Below are 21,809 nucleotides of genomic sequence, written 5' to 3' on the forward strand. Positions count from 1 at the left end.
ATGGCAGGAACATCATAGCTACAGGAACGGAAGTGATTACATCATTGTACTCTCACATTGTTTTTTGAATGGGCACAATGTAATTTAAGGCGCCATTCGTTTCAACCAATCAGATGCGTCATATAGGCGTGACGTCAATCGTCATGTCCATTCATGACCCTCACACCCAGCACTTAAGGACGCATGCGGCATTCTGCCATCCTCCTTCCCTCTCTTTTCCACGCGCACCCGAACGAATCCTTCTCCCTGACGACGACACCCTCACGAAACCGCGCAACATTCCCGCAGTCCCCAACCTGCGGGGAGCCGTGGGAAACACTAACTCTCGCTCGGCGGCGTCGCCCGGTGACTCGTCCCACCGCCCCGCCGTACGTGATGACGTTGACACCCGTCGGGGCCCCCGATTGGCGGGAGGATCCGGGCGCCGGGTGTCAGAGGTCAGTGGAGCCGGCCTTCTCCCTCTCTCTCCCTCGCTCACAGTCGGCTCAATGGCGGAGCAACAGCAGTTCTATCTCTTGCTGAGCAACCTCCTTAGCCCTGACAACGCTGTCAGGAAACAAGCCGAGGTGAGTACAGCTCGGTGGCCTAGTGGGCAGGATGGCCGTTGCGGGCCAGCGAATGCTCACAGAAGGTGTCGGCTCTCTCCTCCCCAGCGGCAAGCAGCTGACGGCGCGGGAGAGGCCTGGCCAAGCCCAGCCTTCCCACGTGGGCCTGACTGCCAGCCTTGTCGTTGGATGCGGGGCTTTAAGCGGAAGGCGTTCCTACAGAAAAAAATCCCCGCTTCCAGTTAAGCATTTAACCCCAGGTCGTGGTGCTTCGCGTGGAGCCTTTTTAATGGAGTAAAAACCAAGTCGGAAAGCAATCGCAGGATGGATTTGGGGTGGAGTAAATGCAGGGATTTGGACTGGACCTCCTGAAATTGCGGGGCGAAGTGATGTTGAAAGTTCGTGCGCGCGAGAGAGCAGCTTTGTTCCTTTCATTCCCCCACTACCTGTTTAACTCGTCGCCGACCTTTTAAAATAACAATTTCAGACACACCCATGTTGCAAACCTGCAAGACCATTTAACGTCTATCTTTCAAGATTGTGCCGTGAATTCATTCGATTTAAACCTTGCAGAAATACTAATAGTGACTTTGGAAGGCGTTTATATTGGGGAAAACAAGGGGCTGTTTCGAAAGAATTTTGGTGAAAAGATGGTGGTTACAAAGTGTCCATGCGGGCATGGAGTGGATAGTTCTTGGCTGCTGAGGAGTCTGGCTCTGTTTAAAACTGGTTTTTAAATTATTATTAGGTTTGTCCTTGGTAATCATTACACCTATTCTGTGTTTTTTTTAAATTTTGGCAGTGATTTAATTATTGCAATGTTAAGGGTTAAATGGAGGTCTATGATTTTAAAATGAAAGGCTATGTGAGATGTAGATTCTGTTTACAAAATTGATTTTATTCACATTGTTACCTTAAGTTACGTAGTTTGGGATTTTAAAAAAGTCATTTATACAATATTAAAGAATAATAGATCGATTTGTCACTTAATTATAACCCATTGAACATTAAACACAAAAAACAGGCTTTTTGGCCCTTCTAATCTGACCCCAGGCCATACCCCACCCACCAATGTACCTATCTAAATTTCTCAAATGTCATAATTGAGCCTGCATTAACTAACTCATTCCACACTCCCACCACTCTCAGCATGAAGTCGTTCCCCTCCTATACCTTTTAAACTTTTACCCCTTTCACCCATGACTGCTGGTTTTGTATCAATCTCTAGAAAAAGCCTCCATCTTTACCTATCATAATTTTGTATGCCTCTATCAAATCTCCCCTTATTCTATGCTCCAGAGAATCCACTCCAAAACTATATAGCCTACCCTGGTTTGTCCTTCCAAAGGGCAACACAACACATTTGTCTGCATCAAATTTCATCTGCCATTTTGCAGCTCATTTTGTCAGATCCCTATGCAAGCTTTGAAAGGCTTTTTCACTGACCACTCCATCTCCGATCTTTGTGTCGGTGGCAAATTTGCTGAGCTAATTTACTACAATATCCAGATTATTGATAGTGAGACAAAAAAACAATAGGGCTAGACTAGCACTGATCCCTGAGGCACACAATTCATTTGTTGCATGTCACCAGTCAGACACAATAATCCACTACCACTCTGGCTTCTTCCACAAAGCCTATGTTTAATCCAATGACTGAATTTGCCCGATTAATGTTCCATGTGGGACTTGTCAAGCAATTTACTAAAGTTCATGTTGACAACATCCACAGCCTTTCCTTCAAATTTTCCAAGTAACCTTGAAAACTCTACAAAATTGATTAAACAAGACCTACTGCACAAAAAAGCCAAGTTAACTATCCCTAGTCAGATCTTGTCTATCCAAATATTGTATATACAATTTCTTTAAACATCTGTCAATATCTTGCCCACTTCTGACATCAGGCTCACTGACTCTTAATGTCCCAGATAATTTTAGAGCTTTGTTAAAAATGGAACACAAGCTATCCTCCAATCCTACAATACCTCACTTGTGGCAAAGGAAAAGTTAAATATATATGCAGGGCCCCTGGAGTGTCTACTCTAGCCTACCACAAGGTCAGAGAGAATATCTTGTCAGGCCCTGGGGATTTATACAAACTCATTGACACCAGACAGCAAGCATCTCTAATTTGTTTAGGTTCTATGACCTCACTGCTTGTTTGCCCTACTTCCATAGGGTCTGTGCCAGATTTCTGATGTAAAATAAAATGCATTTAAGATTTCCACAACTCTTTTTGCTCCATACATAGCTGAACACTGAACTTATGGAGGAGCAATTTTGTTATTTATTATCCTTTTGCTCTCAATTTACCCGTAGAAGCTCTTAGTATTTTCCCTTACTTTGTCTGTCAAAGCAACCTCATGTCTTCTTTTAACCCTCCAATTTCTTTCTCTTTTTCCATTTTGCAGTTTTGTACTCTAGTACCTAATTTGCTTTGTTGCCTGTACTTGCAATACACCCCTCTTAACCATATCTCCAATGTCCATTGAAAACAGGTTCTCCATGGCTGTTAAGTTTGCCTTTAATCCATGCAAGAACATACAAATTCTGTACTCAAAAACTTCACCTTTATGGCCTCCACATACCAAGCATATCCTTGCCAGATCACAACCTGTATGCCAATCCACACTCTTTAGAGTCTTTGTCATTTCTTTAAAATTGGCCTTTCTCCAATTTAGAATCTCAAAAGGAGCACTTCCTATCCTTATCCATAATTATCTTGAAACTAATGGCATTATGATAACTGGACCCAAAGTGTTCCCCTTCACACACTTATGTCACCAGTTTTGTCTATCAATGGGAGATTCAGTATTAGTCTCTAATTGGTACCTCTATATGTTGTTTTGGAAAACTTTTCTGCACATGTTTTACAAACACTAACCCATTTAGCCCTTTGACAGTGTGAGAATCTCAATGAATGTGAAAAGTTAAAGTCCCCTCTCACAACTTTCTTTGCTGCAGCTGTCAGCTATCACTCTGCATATTTGTTGCTCCAATTCTTGCTGATTATTGGGTGGTCTATATTACACCCCAATTAGTGTGGCTATACCTTTCATTCCACCCATATAGCCTCAGTAGATGAACTCTCTTGTCTGAGCACTGCTATGATATTTTCCTTGACTAGCAATGCTACCCCTCCCCTTTCATCCCCCTCCCCCTCCTAATGCATCTGAAGCAATGAAATCCCAGAAGATTGAGCTGCCAATCCTTCAACCAAGTTTCATTAATGGTCACAATGTCATAATTCCATGTGCCAATCTATGATCTAAAATCATCTGCATTTCACAAGGCAAAGGAACAGAAGGTGGCCACTTGGCCCATCGAGTGTTCCATAAATCTACACTAAGCTACTCGACACTAGTTCCAATTTCTGTTTTTTTTTCCCCATATCCCTTGATACCCTTACTAATGAGATACTTGTCTATTTCTTATTTAAATACTCCCAGTGATCTGGCTTCCACTGCTGTATGTGGCAGTGAGTTCCACAGATCCACGACCCTCTGGCTAAAGAAGTTCTTCCTAATCTCTGTTTTATATGGATAACCTCTAATTTTCAGACTATGACCCCTTGTCCTTGATTCATCCACCAAGAGAAATGCGTTACCCGCATCCACCCTATCTAAACCTTTCAAAATATGAAATGCCATGAGATCTCCTCTCATTCTCCTATATGTTAGCCCTTGCATCCTAGTAAATCTCCTCAACAACATCACATCTGTTCTAAGATAGGGGGCCCAAAACTGCCCACAGTACTCCAAATGAGGTATCAACAGTGCCCTGTAGCGCCTCCAATATTCCATGCATTTAAATAGACTCACTTCAGAGAATTTTTCCCCACCATGCACAACCCTTTGATTCCTGTCTTTGTATGCAGTCTTAACAATTTTTCCTACTGCACTCCATTTTCTGCTCTGGTTCTGATTCCCCTACATCTTGTTTAAAGCTTCCCCAGAGCTGCACCAGCAAACCTTCCTGAAAGTATAGTAATCCCAGTTCAGATGTAAACCATCTTTCTGCCATGGGTCCCACCTTCCCTAGAAGAAAGACCAATCATCCAGAATTCTGAATCCCTCCTACACCATCTCTTTGGTGAAATATTCTGCCATATTATCCTCCTATTTCTTACCTCACAACCTAGGAGGTCTTGGACTTCCACTTGGCCCCTAAATCCCTGAACTATCCTTGACACCATTTCTAATCACACCATTGATCCCTACATGGACTACAATATTTGGCCTCCCACCTCCTTGAGAATGCAGTGAACTTAATCTGAGACATCCCAGACCCTGGCACCTGGGAGGCAACATACCATCCAGGATCTTCAATCTTATCCACAGAACCTCTTATTTATTTCCGTAACTATCAAATCCTCAATCACTACAGTTCCCTTTTCTCATACCTTCCTAGACACAAGGCCAGACTCTATGCCATGTCTTGTGCTTGGAAAGTCAACCCCCCTCAACAGTAGGCTCACCAGTGTACATTATTGAGGGGTACAGCCACAGGGATACCTTGTACTGACTGTCTGTTCCCTTCCTTCTCCTGTCTGTTACCCAGGTCCATTCATCCTAGGTGAAATTGCCTCCTTATAACTCCTGTCTATTACCATACAGCCTCCTGAATGATCCAAAATTTTCCCAGCTCCCTTACACAGTTTGTAGGGAGTTGCATCTGGATGCACTTCTCACTGATGAAGATGCTGACTAACCACATATTGCAAGAGGAATAGATCCCAGCTCTGGCTGTTGGTCCTAATGTCTACTTGCACTTACCTGTGTCTTCTTGCTAAATATTTTGTCCCTCTATAGTGTTGTGTTACCAAATCTTTACTCTTCTACTTGTGGCTCCACAGGCTCCCCTTCCTTCTATTGTCTGCAGTTAATTAGCCAATGGAGGAAATTAACAAGCACTGACCTTCCCTGTTGCTTTTGAAACATTCCTACCCTCATTCCAACATTCCTACCCTCATTCCAAGACGCCCACTCTCACAGCTCCTTTTGGAAAATCAAACTTTATTTCTAGCTTATTGATGCATTATATATTAATTTATCTGTTTTGCAATTATAGCCTGTGAAAAGAGGGTAACCATTTTAAAAGAACATGAGAATGAAATTTCAATTACTCTAAAGACTGAACCTCAGGGCAACAAAATGGGTTTCTGTATTTGTGATGGGTTGAATTTGGAATTGGAATTCGTGAAATTTTGCAAAGGGATGGGGGAAAATATGTTTTGAGGTCATTTCTTTGGGTTAGAATGTCTATGCTAACGCACTGAGAGAAGCGATTCATCTATTTGGGACTGAGGCCAGGAAAAATTTTGTCATTCAAGATCTTTGCTGTTCTTTTCTCCAGAGGACCATATTTCTCAGTTGGACGCATTGACAGAGGTATAGAACTGGCCATGCTTTTAAATGACAAAGCAGGTTCAAGTTTCTACAGTGTTCTCTGATGCCAATAAAGTGTGCACATCAGAAATTGTTTAATGATTATGGAGCATGAAGAAAACAAAATGAGAACATTGATTAGGAAACATATTTCTAAATAGGAAGAAGTTTGAATCATTAGTCTGAGTTATTTTTGTCTCTGTGATGTACCATTAATCCCTAATAAGTATTCAATTTGGCTGATCGAGCAATAACTTTAATTTGCTCTTCTGAGTTAGTCAAGTCCCATCTCTGACTTTAATGCATTATATGTATATTATGTGGATATAAAATATTGGAAATGAAACTATGCTCTAGGCAATGAAGGTTGAAAAGGCCACTGCCTTTTCAATACACTTATTGCATTAGCAGATAGAACTTTTAACCAAACAGGTTTTATCTTGATGTAATTTGTTTCAGTGTAATTACCACTGTACTTGGTTTTAAGATAAAGTACTAATGATTTCATTCTCCAAATGAGATGGATGTAGTATTAGGGAATTTTGTGTGGAATAATTCTTAATGCTAAATTGGAAAATGAATGGTAAGAAAAAATATATTTTTACAGATCCCTTGGAGAAAGTTTCCAAATTCTTGAGCTATTGTGAAACTGTGTGCAGACCATCTTCAGAAGGGGAGCAGATCAAATACATCTTATCTAGTTTTTAATGTTTTTAAATTTCAGAAATGCAACGTGGTAATTGGCAAACCAATCTTCTGGGCCTGCAAGCCTGTGCTGCCTCTATTAACCTACAAATCCCGTACAGTTTGAGCATGGGAGGAAGCCAGATGAACCCCATGGGGAAAACTTGCAAACTCCATATAGACAACACTGGATTTGAAGCCTGATTACTGGTTCTATAATAACATTGACTAACGCGTGGCAGTTTAACCTCCTCCCAATGACGTAAACATATCTCCAATTATCAACATGCTGAGGTTACAATAGACATTTTGAGAAGCCATATAAATAGCACAGCTTTTGGAATAGGACTTGCAACTGACAATATTATCTGAAGCAAAGGCTGTGGGTGTAACCCTATACCAGGAGCTTTGCGGCTTAGTTTTTTTTGCTATTCGACTTGATTATTCCAACATTACTGACTGGTGATAATCTTTCTACACTTTGTAAACATAAATACAATAAAACTATTTTAATCTAGCATCAATTCCACGTATCACCTCTATATTCTTTGCCATATATTTACTGGTGCCTAAAATGTCTCTATTTTCACCTGCTTTCAAATCCCCTCTATATCTCACCCCTATTTCAATCTTCAGCCATACATCTATCCCAGGTCACTACACCTTTAGTTCAACACTCTTCAGCACCTCCATTTTAAATATTCTACCAAAGTCAGTCTGATGAGGTGAAAAGGCCTGGATTTCCTTATCTCTATTTCCCCATTCATGGCCCTTGAAATCCATTGTTTGGCAAACTTCCTAAAGTCTCCTCATATGACCACGGAATATTTACCACTTATACATTGAAGAAGAGCTCGGGCCTGAAACGTTGGTTATATATCTTTACCTCCTACAGATGCTGCAAGACCTGCTGAATTCCTCCAGAATTTGTCTTTTACTGTATTCCCCACTTCTCACAATGGAACAGCTGTGAGGTTAACAGAATCCTGCTGTAAGCATTATGTTCATTCAACATTCCACTTGTCACTAATTTGCCTAATATCCACAGTGCTATGCTTGCAATGAATAAATTGAGCATCTGGATGAGGTTACATTGTCATCATCTAGCAGATTCTTCATCTCCATTACCTTCATGGGTGTTCAACAGATGCATGAATTCCTCTCATCTCCAAGTTACTCTTGGAGGTCAGTGTAAAAATGTTTCAAACTCTATACTGAACAGCACAGTGCAAATGCCATCACGATGTGGACTGCACCGATGCAAGGACGTTGGTCAACAAGTTGAGAAGATGGGAAGTTCTGGGCTTGACAATAATCAATGTAAATGGGCATCTTTCAAAGCAAGAAAAGAACAATTATACCTGAATTGGACCTTTCATGTCAAAAATATTTCAAATCACTTCTTACTTTCGAATTTGACTACATAGCTAACGTATACTGTTCAGACCCATAATTCTGATGAAATAAGTTGAGTGGCAAAGTTCCAACTCGGGTGTTTTAGAATGATATTTTCAAGCCCACTGAAAATAAATAAATGGGGTATGAATTTAATCTTTCATTGGAAAGATATCATCTTCAACAGTACAGCATTACATAAAAATGGTATTCGAATTGGAGGTCTTTTTTATTGCATGGACCTCATTTTATACAGAGTACAGGACTTGCTTCCTTGCAGCCTTTTGTATGACATGCAAGAGCATTTTGTCATTCAGTTTGCACATTTATTCATAAAAATGTGAGTTTCTAAAGCCTGGTGGGGAATACCATAATGGATTTAGTCAGCTTCATGTGTCTAGTTGGGCTGAGCTGCTGCTGAGTATTGTCATCAAGGGCAGTCTTTTATCAGTGGCAACACGTTGGATAATCATCGCATTCATTCTTGAAAGACGATTGAATTTTGTAATCATGGCAGAAAAGATGTTTTTAAAAATTTTTTTAGTGGAATTTCTTAATCAGGTGTAACAAAAGTGAGTACCAGACTGTGAAAATAAGTGTCACTACCAACTTAAAATACAAGAACAGGTAATTTTTAAAAAAAAAATTGTTTTTGATTTTATGAAAATTCAAACAACCAATACAATCCCTTTCAACATTCATATGACATTTATCCCCCTTTCCCCTCTTTCCCCCCCCCCCCACCCACACCCCTATACAGTATAAATTATACAAATACCGGTGGGGTCGACAACCCCTACAGAAACCTAGGAAAAAAAACAAAAGGTAAGGAATAAAAAGAAAGCTAAAAAGCAAAACGAAAAAAGCATGTTGTCAGCATCATGTCCTACTTCCTTAATCCCACTTATTTCCCTGCTGGGACGGATTGTTGCAGTACCCATATTTCGAAGTCTCCCAGGTCCTCCCAGAAGGATTTCACCTTTGTACATACCCAGGTGGAGTGGACAAAGGTTCCAATCTCCACACCACACCTAAAGCACATTTATGAAATTTCTGGCTTTGATTTGTGTTATTTTTGTGGTGAGAGGTATAGCTGGTGCAAGATGTTGTATTGCATCACACTGTCTAAGCACAGGTCCTGCCACCACTCTTCATTGATTGTTGTGCCCAAATCCAACTCCCTTCTCTCCCTTGACCTGTGTAAGCCCAGCTTCAGGCCCTCACTTTGGAATATGTAATGCATCTTAGAGATAAATTTACACACATTCCCCTTTTGAATTAAAATCTGTGTCACTATAGTTCGGTAGGTTCATAGATGGTCCCAATTTTTCCCTGAAGAAAGATCTTATTTGGAGATAGCAGAAGAATGTTCCATTAGATAAATAGTATTTGTTCATCAATTGCTCGAATGACACAAGTTTGTAACAATGCTCGATACACCTGATCCCCTTCTGGCATCTGGTGTCCAGGATTTTATTACCCAGAGTCAAGGGTATTAAATTATTCTGGGTCAAAGGTGTTTTGGGAAATATCCAATGCACTGCTTTATTTTTTTCCATGTCTGAAGTACGTGCTTTAATATGGGGTTATCCTGACACAGTTAACTCTGCCCTCCAGTGTTATGGGCAGAGTCCTCCATCTGTCAAGGTCCTCCTCAATCTTTGTATAAGTTGTGCTAAGTCTTTGCCTACTTTTATCTCCAGATAGTTAATGCCTTCTTGCGGCCATTTAAATGGACTTCCCTGATGATATTGTTTATAATCCCCATTCATCAGAGGAATAATTCCACTTTTGTCCAGATTTACCTTGTACCCCAAGACCTTCCCATAATCCTCCAGTGTGGTCCTCATCCCAGCAAACGACCTCCCCCCCACCCCGGGGCCTGTCAATTATACTAATACATGGTCAGCGAAAGGTATATTTTGTGTTTCACCTGGCCCACTTTGAACCCCTTTATGTTTGGATCCTGCCAAATGGCTTCCACCAGCGGCTCAACTCCCAGTCTGAGCAGAGATGGGAATAATAGGCAGCCCTGCCTACTGGACCTGTTCAATGGAAACACTGGAGACATCTGCCCATTTGTAATAATTTTAGCTTGGGGTTTATAGAAAGGTGTCCTCACCCAATTAATAAACATTTGACCCAATCCAGATTTCTCCAGTGTCTTGAATAAAAAGTCCCACTCCAATCTGTCAAAGGCCTTCTCTTCATCCAGAGCTTTGGCCACTCCTGGATCCACCCCTGGCTGAGCCAAATGTACTATACCAAGCAATTTAGCTATGTTGTTTGCTGATTATCTCTTTTCCACAAATCCAGCTTGGTCTAGATTTGTTAATTTTGGCAAATATTCTGCCAACCTATTGGCCAATGCTTTGCCAAGATTTTATAATCTGTATTCAATAATGAGATGGGTCTCTATATGAGGCCTAATCTACCACTTTCATAAGAAGGGGCGTTAAAAGATCTTTGAACTCTTGATAAAATTTGATGGGGAAACTATCTTCCCTGGTGATATGCCAGCCCATAAAGATCTCAAGGTCCATGCAATGTCCTCTTTAGTGAAAGGGGCACTCAGCCCCTCTCGCTCCTCCTGATCCAAATTTTGAAGTTCCAATGAAAGCAAGAAATCATCTATTTTTATAGGATCTCTCTATGACTCGGATTTATACAGTTCTTTATAAAACTTTCTATATGTTTTGTTTATTTCTTTTGGTTTATGTGAGATCTTGTCTTCTCCTGTTTGAATCTCATTAATTGTTCTTGAGGCCTCTTCTGCCCTCACCTAAAGGACAAGACTTTATGGGCCCTATCCCCCAGCTCATAATATTGCTATCTAGATTTTAAAATCAACTTTTTTGTCTTGCATGTTTGTAACTTAATTTGCTAAATTCCTATATTTTTCCTCTGTGCCCAATCTGAAATGATCCTTCATTAGTTGGGCAATCTCCTGTTCTAAATTATTAATCATCTCATATGTTCCTTTTTGATGCTCTTGTTATATCCATTTATCTGGCCCCTTAAATAAGCCTTCAGTGTATCTCATATTAGGAAGTTATCCTCATTAGAGGGGCTGTTCGTTTCACAGAACAATTCAATTCTATTTGAGCCCTAACAAAGCTACAAAATTCTGGTTTTCCCAATAGCAATGTGTTCAGGTGCCATCTATACACTGAAAGTTGCTTATCTGGATAAAGTCAAGGGGGAGTGATCCGACAGTAGCCGTGCCATGTACTCTGTTTCCACTATCCTATTCTCCAATTTATGGCTGACGCCAATAATAAATCAATCCTAGTGTAGGAATAGTGTTGTCTCAAGTAAAAAAAAACAGTCCCTTTCTCTTGGATTCAACCTTCTCCAGGCATCTGAGATTCAGCTCTTTCATGAAGGTCAGGGTGGACTTAGCTGACCTGGCCCTTGTTATCTTCTTTGCTGATTTATCCATAACTGTACCCAGACAAAATTTGAAGTCTCGTCCAATCAAGACATTTTCACACCCTTCAGTTACTTTTAAGAATATGTTGTGTAAATATTTTGTCATCAAAATTCAGGGCATATATATTCATAAGTGTCCAGAATTCAGAGTATATTTGACAATGCATTATCACAATTCTCCCCACTGGGTCAGTGACCATATCCTGAACCACCACTGGAACATTGTTCCCTATCAGGATGACCACTCCCCTGCCTCTGGAATTGAAGGAGGACATTGCCACCTGGTCCACCCAGACCCTCTGTATCCTCTTGCTTTATAAGGTGGGTCTCCTGAAAAAAAATATTGGCTGCCTGCATTTTTCTAAAGGGTGCCAAGACTTTTTTTTAATCACCCCCTTTATCCCATTTACATTAAAACATAAAAATTTAATTGTCTTATCCATTACCCCAGAGTCTTTCTATTATCCTTCCCCCCCCCCTTCCTTCTTGTCTTCTGAAACTTGGCTTACATCCTATTTGTATTCCGCCGACTCCTGGATCTCCGTTCTTGAAACAAAACCTGAACAACTAAATAAAATTGAAACCCACAATTCAAGAAAATACATTAAAATATTAAAATACCCCCAGTTAAGTCCTCCCTCCCTCCCTCCCTCCCCTTCTCCCCCCTGCCCACCCCAATCTACCTCTACCTTTCCCAGCATCATTGTCCAAAACAACTCCCTACCATTTTGGATTGTGCCGCCTCGTCCACCATCCCAAAGCTCCCAACATACTTTTCTTCTTTAAAACTTTAACCAATGTGATAAACAAAGTATACTTATTATTTACAGCCAGATCAACTCTTGTCTTTGGCCCTCCATCCTCTTGTCTCCCTTGGGGATTCTCCTGGCCACCAGCCAGGGTGTTTGTATTCCTCAATGCCTCTTTGCCTTTTATAAAGAATTTCTTCTCACCACCACTCTCTACCCCACAACCAGGAACACTTTCAGGAATGCTGGATGTTAAAAGTTTTTTTTTACTGGATCAAATACCTTGCACCTTTTTATAAGCACTGCACCCTTCGAATTCTACTGGCCCCCTCCCTCCCTTGCACCCCTCAGCGCTGTGTGCAGGATCCGTTCCTTGTCGTGATTTTTCAGAAATGTTATCAGTACCGAACTGGGCCTCTGCCCTGGCCTGGGGAAGAAGGACCGGTGGGCCCTTTCCAACTGGAGACCCTCCCCCATCCTTTCCCAATATCTTCGGGATTCATTCCCTGAACAACGTAATGGAGTCTTTCCCTCTTTTACCCATACAATTTTTTATATTGTTTCTTCTGCTGAAATTTTCTGATGTATCTAATTTTTCCTCATAACTTTTCCCTGTCCTTTATCCAGGCATCCCTATCGTTTTCTAACCTTTCAATCCTCTCCTCCCTACAGTCACCCTATCAGCCAGTTCCCCCATAGCCCTTCTAATTTCTCCCATTTCTGCTGGCATCTTTTAGTACTTTTAATATATTTTCTGAGACCTCCAATATCACCTCCCATCACCTCCTTAAAGTCTTGAATGGAGGGTTCCATGCCCCTCCCTCTCTTCACTTTCTTCCTCCACTCTGGCACTGGGCCTGCTTTTTTTAAAAAAGCATTTTACTTATCATTTGTTTCAATAATATAGTAACTTGATAAACCATACAAAGTGATAAAATAAATTTTTAATTTTCTCCGCAACCCACTCTCCCCAAAAGAAAGAAAAAGAGAAAGAAAGAACACCTACTTCTACATATTATTAACATGTATAACATTTATTGACTTTTTTATAATTACTGAGGGGTGGGCAAAGTAAAGATGTGAATTGACTTTTATTCATAAAATCCATACATGGTTCCCGAATTTTATAAAAGTTTCCAATTTGATTCCTTAAATTATAAGTAATTTTTTTTCTGAAGCTATACAATTTTGCAAATCAATATGCCATCTGTCTATTTTTACCAAATTTGCAGTTTTCCACATTACTGTTATACATTTCTTTGCTGTCACTACAGGTTGCATTTTAAAAAAAAATTTCTTTAATTATCTAATTTCAATTTTATATCTTCCTCATATATATTCCCAAGTAAAAATATTTGTGATCTTGTATCTTTTATCTTCATAATTTGTTCTAACAATATACTCAAGTCTTTCCAAAATTGTTCCACATTCACACAGTACCATACCAAATGTAAAAAGGCCCATATTTCCTTATTTCATCAAAAAGACATCTGGATAATTGGAATGAAGTCCATTCAATTTATGTGGAGTATAATATAATTGATGAAGAAAATTATATTGAACCATTTGATATCTAGCATTAACTGTACTTGTTACACTCTCTTGACACAATTTTGACCATATTTCCTCTTGTATATTTAAATCTTTCTCCCATCGTAATTTTGATTTGTATATAAATCTTTTTTCTTTTAGTTTCTTGTAATTTTATATACATATTTAATAAATTTCTTGATAATGTATCTTATTATACTTTCAAATTGATTTTGTTCCTGGAGTCTCAAATCTTCCTAATTTCTTTTTTAAATATGATTTTAATTGATAATATGCAAAAATTGCACGATTTTGAATATTTATCCTTTAATTGCTCAAAAGTTTAAAAAGAACAATTCCAAAAAGCTATCTTTTATCCTCTGTATACCTTTACTATACCAATTATCAAATCAAGGATTATTCAAAATGAAAGTAATAAGTTGACTTCATTTTAACAACATTTTAATTAATTGATAATTTTTAATCCCTCACTCCATATGAATCCCATTCCATATTTTCAATATATGTTTTAAAATTGTTATTTCTATTTTTCCTTTAAACAATTCACTATGCCATTTATACAAAATTTGTTCTGGGATAGTTTCTACAATTTTATTCATTTCAATCTGAACCCAAGATGCTTTCTCACCCATTTGATAACAGGAGGACAAAAAAAATCTTAATTGAGCTGCTTCATAATAATTTTAAAATTTGGTAATCTTAGTCCTCCTGATCAAATTTTCAATTTAATTTTTCAAGACAAATTCTTGCCATTTTACCTTTCCAAATAAATTCTCGTATAATTTTATTCAAACTTTGAAAAAATGTTTCTGGCATATGAATGGTTAATGATTGAAATAAATATTATATTCTTGGAAAAATATTCATTTTAATACAATTCACCCATCCTATTAATGTTATTGGTAAATCTTTCCACCTTCTCAGATCTTTTATCTTTTTTTAACAGTGGAGAGTCATTTAACTTAAATAAATTATTTATATTTCTGTCAATTTTTATTTGTAAATATTTAATTGCTTTTTGCCATTTGAATTTTGTCAATCTCTTACATTCTGAATAACCCATATCAACCATAGGCATCACCTCACTTTTATCAACATTAACTTTATAACCAGATACTAATCCATAATCTCTTAATTTCTTATTCAACTTATTCAACAATATTTCTGGTTTTATTAAATGTACTATAACATCATCCGCAAACATGCTAATTTTATGTTCTTTATTACCTATCTCAAATCCTTTAATTTCTTTCACTTTTATTTATTTCTGCCAATGGCTCTATTGCTAATGCAAATAAAAAAGGTGACAATGATGACCTTTCTAACAGAAAAGGTTTTGATATTTGTCTATACATAACCACTTTTGGTTTTGGCTGATCATATAATGCTTTTATCCAATTTACAAAAGTATTTGGAATCTCAAATGTATTAAGTTCTTTAAACAAAAAAACCCCACTCCAATCTATCAAATGCTTTCTCTACATCTAATGCAACCGCTACTGCTTATTTTGTGCTACATTTATAAAACTTAAAAATTTAACTATATTATCTGCTGCTCTTCTATTTTTAATAAAACCAGTTTGATCCATATTTATTAATTTTGGTAAAAATTTAGCTAACCAATTAGCTAACAATTTTGATACAATTTTATAATCCATATTCAGTAGTGATATAGGACTATATGAAGGTTGTAGACAATCCTTCCCTTCTCTTTCTTTGGAATTCCCTTTCTTTCTTTGGCTTGGCTTCGCGGACGAAGATTTATGGAGGGGGTAAAAAGTCCACGTCAGCTGCAGGCTCGTTTGTGGCTGACCAGTCCGATGCGGGACAGGCAGACACGATTGCAGCGGTTGCAAGGGAAAATTGGTTGGTTGGGGTTGGGTGTTGGGTTTTTCCTCCTTTGCCTTTTGTCAGTGAGGTGGGCTCTGCGGTCTTCTTCAAAGGAGGCTGCTGCCCGCCAAACTGTGAGGCGCCAAGATGCACGGTTTGAGGCGTTATCAGCCCACTGGCGGTGGTCAATGTGGCAGGCACCAAGAGATTTCTTTAGGCAGTCCTTGTACCTTTTCTTTGGTGCACCTCTGTCACGGTGGCCAGTGGAGAGCTCGCCATATAATACGATCTTGGGAAGGCGATGGTCCTCCATTCTGGAGACGTGACCCATCCAGCGCAGCTGGATCTTCAGCAGCGTGGACTCGATGCTGTCGACCTCTGCCATCTCGAGTACCTCGACGTTAGGGGTGTGAGCGCTCCAATGGATGTTGAGGATGGAGCGGAGACAACGCTGGTGGAAGCGTTCTAGGAGCCGTAGGTGGTGCCGGTAGAGGACCCATGATTCGGAGCCGAACAGGAGTGTGGGTATGACAACGGCTCTGTATACGCTTATCTTTGTGAGGTTTTTCAGTTGGTTGTTTTTCCAGACTCTTTTGTGTAGTCTTCCAAAGGCGCTATTTGCCTTGGCGAGTCTGTTGTCTATCTCATTGTCGATCCTTGCATCTGATGAAATGGTGCAGCCGAGATAGGTAAACTGGTTGACCGTTTTGAGTTTTGTGTGCCCGATGGAGATGTGGGGGGGCTGGTAGTCATGGTGGGGAGCTGGCTGATGGAGGACCTCAGTTTTCTTCAGGCTGACTTCCAGGCCAAACATTTTGGCAGTTTCCGCAAAGCAGGACGTCAAGCGCTGAAGAACTGGCTCTGAATGGGCAACTAAAGCGGCATCATCTGCAAAGAGTAGTTCACGGACAAGTTTCTCTTGTGTCTTGGTGTGAGCTTGCAGGCGCCTCAGATTGAAGAGACTGCCATCCGTGCGGTACCGGATGTAAACAGCGTCTTCATTGTTGGGGTCTTTCATGGCTTGGTTCAGCATCATGCTGAAGAAGATTGAAAAGAGGGTTGGTGCGAGAACACAGCCTTGCTTCACGCCATTGTTAATGGAGAAGGGTTCAGAGAGCTCATTGCTATATCTGACCCGACCTTGTTGGTTTTCGTGCAGTTGGATAATCATGTTGAGGAACTTTGGGGGACATCCGATGCGCTCTAGTATTTGCCAAAGCCCTTTCCTGCTCACGGTGTCGAAGGCTTTGGTGAGGTCAACAAAGGTGATGTAGAGTCCTTTGTTTTGTTCTCTGCACTTTTCTTGGAGCTGTCTGAGGGCAAAGACCATGTCAGTGGTTCCTCTGTTTGCGCGAAAGCCGCACTGTGATTCTGGGAGAATATTCTCGGCGACACTAGGTATTATTCTATTTAGTAGAATCCTAGCGAAGATTTTGCCTGCAATGGAGAGCAACGTGATTCCCCTGTAGTTTGAGCAGTCTGATTTCTCGCCTTTGTTTTTGTACAGGGTGATGATGGTGGCATCACGAAGATCCTGAGGCAGTTTACCTTGGTCCCAACAAAGCTTGAAAAACTCATGCAGTTTGGCATGCAGAGTTTTGCCGCCAGCCTTCCAGACTTCTGGGGGGATTCCATCCATACCTGCTGCTTTGCCACTTTTCAGTTGTTCGATTGCCTTATATGTCTCATCCAGGGTGGGAACCTCATCCAGCTCTAGCCTTAGGGGCTGTTGAGGGAGCTGGAGCAGGGCGGAATCTTGGACTGAGCGGTTGGTACTGAAAAGAGATTGGAAGTGTTCTGACCATCGGTTGAGGATGGAGATCTTGTCGTCCTCCCCCTCCACGTCCTCCCCCTCAAAAGATGCTCACAAACTCAAGCTAGCATGCTGGAACATCAGAACCATGCTAGACAAGACTGACAGCCACCGACCTGAACGTCGGTCTGCCCTCATTGCACATGAACTCCTCAGACTTGACATCGACATAGCCGCTCTCAGTGAAGTCCGCCTGGCAGATGTAGGCAGCCTCCAAGAACGCGGCGCGGGCTACACACTCTACTGGTCTGGCAAGCCTTCGGATGAACGACGCCTATCTGGTGTAGGCTTCATGGTCAAGAGCTTCATTGCCTCCAAACTCGAAAACCTTCCGACAGGCCTCTCGGACCGAATCATGTGCATGCGACTCCCACTTCAAAACAAGCATCACATCACCCTCATCAGTGTCTATGCTCCAACCCTCCAGGCGGAACCAGCAGAAAAGAACAAGTTCTACACCGACCTGCGCAACCTCATCCAACGTACCCCTACAGCCGACAAGGTTGTCATCCTGGGCGACTTCAACGCTCGTGTCGGCAAAGACTCAGAAACCTGGCCAGGAATCCTGGGCAAGCATGGCGTCGGCAAGTGCAACGACAATGGGCGCCTCCTGTTGGAGCTCTGCGCAGAAAAGCGGCTTGTCATTACAAACACCCTTTTTCAGCAGAGGGACAGCCTTAAGACCACCTGGATGCATCCCCGATCCAAACACTGGCACCTCCTGGACTACATCCTGGTGCGAGAAAGTGACAAACAAGATGTGCTCCACACCAGGGTCATGCCTAGCGCGGAATGCCACACTGACCACCGGCTGGTTCGCTGTAAGCTCAACCTTCACTTCAAGCCAAAGCCCAGGAACAATAAAGCCCCCAGAAAGAGGTTCAATGTTGGAAAACTGCAGTCAGACGAAGCGAGAGGAAACTTCCAGGCAAACCTCAAAGCAAAGCTCGACGTTGCATCCCGCCTCACGGACCCGTCCCCTGAAACCCTCTGGGATCAGTTGAAGACTACCATACTGCAATCCACTGAAGAGGTACTGGGCTTCTCCTCCAGGAAAAACAAGGACTGGTTTGACGAAAACAGCCAGGAAATCCAGGAGCTGCTGGCAAAGAAGCGAGCTGCCCACCAGGCTCACCTTACAAAGCCGTCCTGTCCAGAGAAGAAACAAGCCTTCCGTCGCGCATGCAGCCATCTTCAGTGCAAACTCCGGGAGATCCAAAATGAGTGGTGGACTAGCCTCGCCAAACGAACACAGCTCAGCGCGGACATTGGACATTGGCGACTTCTTTGGAATTACTGTTATTAAAACTGTTGTGAAAAATTCTGGTAGGTCCTGTAACTCTTTCATTTGGTCTAATAACCCCCCCATTAACACAGGTACTAATAATTCCTTAAATTCTTTATAAAATTTGGTGGAAAGCCATCTTCTCCTGGTGCTTTATTATTCTGTAATGGCATTAAGGTCTCATAAAATCTATTTCAGAAAAAAGTATTAGATAATTCTAATTTTTCATCTTCATCTAACATAGGTAATTTAACTTGTCGTAAATATTCTATTTTTTTGGGCATTTTTTTTAAAGTTTGGCATAAAATTCCTTTAAATTATCATTTATTTCCTGCATTTTATAAGTAACTTGACCAGTACTTTTCTTACTAGCAATTATTGTTCTAGAAACTTGCTCTGCTTTTAATTGCCATGCTGTACTTTATGAACTCCTTCACTTCGTTCATAATATTTTTGTCGTGACCTCATCATATTTCTCTCCATTCTGTAAGGTTGTATTCTATTAAATCTTAATTTTTTTGATTCTAACAATATTCTTTTCTCCTTGTTTTTTTTACTTGTCTTTCATTCTCCAATTTCATTATTTCTTTTCCAACTGATCCATCTCTTTCATATATTCCTTCTTTACTTTTGATGTATAAAATTATTACTTAGATATGACTTCATAGAATCCCAAATTATAAACTTGTTACTGCATCATTGCTAGTTTAGTTTCAAGAAAAAAATCTTGTATCATAAAGTTGCAAAATTCTTTTTTTTTCTTCAAAAAGAAAACCTGAAAAAGATAGGAATTTCTCCTCTCCAAATGTATACATTATTGAAAATACGCCTTTATAACCCTGATCTATACAAGTTACGGTCGAAACCACACCTGCACTCATGATTCCGTACAAGTTAGTCCTTCACTCCCAACTAACTCTCCTGAATTACTCTACTGTCCCTTGTTGCATTAGATCTATATAATCTTTACCATTCACAAATTTTTATTTATAGATCCTTCAGGTTAAAACGTTCCTCCCTATTAATCTCTCTCAAACATTTTTTAATAATACCTTTTTCCCTCTATATTATCAGCTATAATCATTCAGTATTATCTCTCATTTCAAACATCACTCACTACTTGTCTCTCTTACTCAGGCAATGAGTCTGCAAACACTTTTGCCTCATTGTGTTCCATAAAGAATCTATTTTTCCCTTCTGGAACAAAACTTTCAATACTACCAGACAAAGGCATAGCCTTTATTCCACAACACATTTTTTTTTTTAAACACCATTGAATTCATTTTTTCAACAAATCAAAACTTGTATCAGGGTAAAAGAAGATCTTATTTCCATTGTAAATTAATGGTGATTGTCTTTCTTTCGTTGTTTTGCCGCCAGTTCCAAGATCTATTCTCCCTATTCATAACAAAGCGATTTAACCAATATTGGACATGGAATTTGATCTGGTTGTGCCTTCAGCCATAACACTCTATGGCATACATGTCAAACTCAGGCCCGCGGGCCAAATTTGGCCCGTGATGTAATTATATTTGGCCCACAAGATCTTATCAAATATGTATTAGAGCTGGCCTGCTATCCGCCGCGCTAGTATAGCGCATGCACAGCTAATACCACAAATCCCAAAATGCTTTGCAAATGTATTGGCGCTGGCCCGTCAGCCCGCTAATCGCTCCCACCTCCTCTCTTTACTTTCATTAGCATCTGCGACCTGTCGCCCAACTCACATGTAATAAACCCCTTACAAAAAATGGCCAAACGAAAGACAGAAATCAGGACCTTTCAAGACAGGTGGGAGGCAAACTCTGACCCCAGAGTTTGATGAACTTGCATCTAAGAAGAGATGCCAAGTATCTGGTTTAGACCCAGGTGCATCAGAGTAAATCAGTGTAGCAAGCCAAGCTGGATTAATATTTCCTTTGGTTAACTTTGGACTGTTCATAGTTGAAAGATTGGATTTTCATTGAAGCAAGTTGTTATTTTTTTGACTTGTTGGCTTGTGGAAAAAAAAACATTTAAAAAGATCTTAAAGGCTATAGAGAAATATTATTTATTGAATATTTTATTTCTCATTTGTTAATGCTTCTTCTGGAAAGAGTTTAACCAAAACTATTATTAAACATTTATTTTAATAAGAAAAAGTTTAACATTACATATGTTGAAAGAAGAGAAAACATGCAGATGTTGAAAATTTTCAATAAATATTTAGTTTGGCCCACAACTTAGTCCAAGTTTTTAATTTTGGCCCTCTGTGAATTTGAGTTTGACACCCCTGCTCTATGGGCTCTTTCAATCTCAATATCTCCTTGCAATTCAGTTACCTCCAAAGATTGCAGAATACAACGTTGCAAAAACTTAATTTCCTGACTTTCATCACCTTCTTTAAGTCCAAAAATTTTTATATTAATTTCTTGTACTAAAATTTTCTAAAATGTTAATTTTTTGAGTTAATTGATCTTTTGTTGCAGCCACTTCAGGATGAATTTTTTCATCTGTTCTTTAACATTTTGAATTTCAAATTCATTTCCTTTAATTTTTCCTTCCACAACTTCAAATTTTTATCTACTTGCTGCATCATTCTTTCCCCGGCTCTGGGCCTCCTTGGTGGCTGATCTCCTTCTCCCCATCCAAGCTATTCCCTGTGTTGCTGTCCAATGTCACTCCCACAAGGCCAGGCTTGTACCTGCTGCCACCATGTTGCCCCCGCTACTCATGCGTCTCCCCTGGGTTGCAGGCAGCGCTGTTTCTATGGCGTTGCCTGTTCCATCCTTGACTTTTCTGTGTGAGACCAAGGCCACCTGCATTGTCCTCCATCTGTCTGCTGTTCCCCATGCTGTCGCCGCTTCCAGCCCTCTCCTGCTGTTACCCCCGATGCTCACGGGGGTCCCCCTGGGTTACAGGCAGGGCCATTTCCATATGCTGCCTGTAATCCTTCACTGACCTTTCTGTGCGGGGCTGAGACCACCTGTGTTCTCCTCCATCTCTCCGCTGCTTTCTGTGCTGCTTACAGCCCTCTCCTGCTGCCGCTTGCCACTTGGAGTGCAGGGCCTGCCGAAGGGCACGTCCCGGTGTCCTCGAACTCGTACTCAACCACTCCAGGAAGACCTTCTGTCTGTATCTTCTTGCGGATGTCTCTTT

The 21,809-nt window shown here is 40.5% G+C and overlaps 1 protein-coding gene across 5 annotated transcripts in view; it reads left to right on the forward strand.

Moving 5' to 3' along the window:
* The first annotated feature begins 443 nt into the window (after positions 1 to 443).
* The window catches only part of LOC138739012 (importin-5), a 142,729-nt gene continuing 121,363 nt past the window's right edge, over positions 444 to 21,809 (forward strand). For 3 of the 5 annotated variants that reach the window (XM_069890335.1, XM_069890334.1, XM_069890337.1), the window contains exon 1: positions 444 to 566. In XM_069890335.1, the coding sequence (XP_069746436.1) occupies positions 489 to 566 (78 nt within the window). In that variant the 5' untranslated portion in view covers positions 444 to 488. Of the gene's footprint in view, positions 567 to 7,511; positions 7,608 to 21,809 lie in introns of all 5 variants that reach the window. The other 2 variants (XM_069890336.1, XM_069890338.1) reach the window with 2 other exon arrangements.

This window comes from Narcine bancroftii, chromosome 7, assembly GCF_036971445.1.
Source record: "Narcine bancroftii isolate sNarBan1 chromosome 7, sNarBan1.hap1, whole genome shotgun sequence".
NCBI lineage: Eukaryota > Metazoa > Chordata > Chondrichthyes > Torpediniformes > Narcinidae > Narcine > Narcine bancroftii.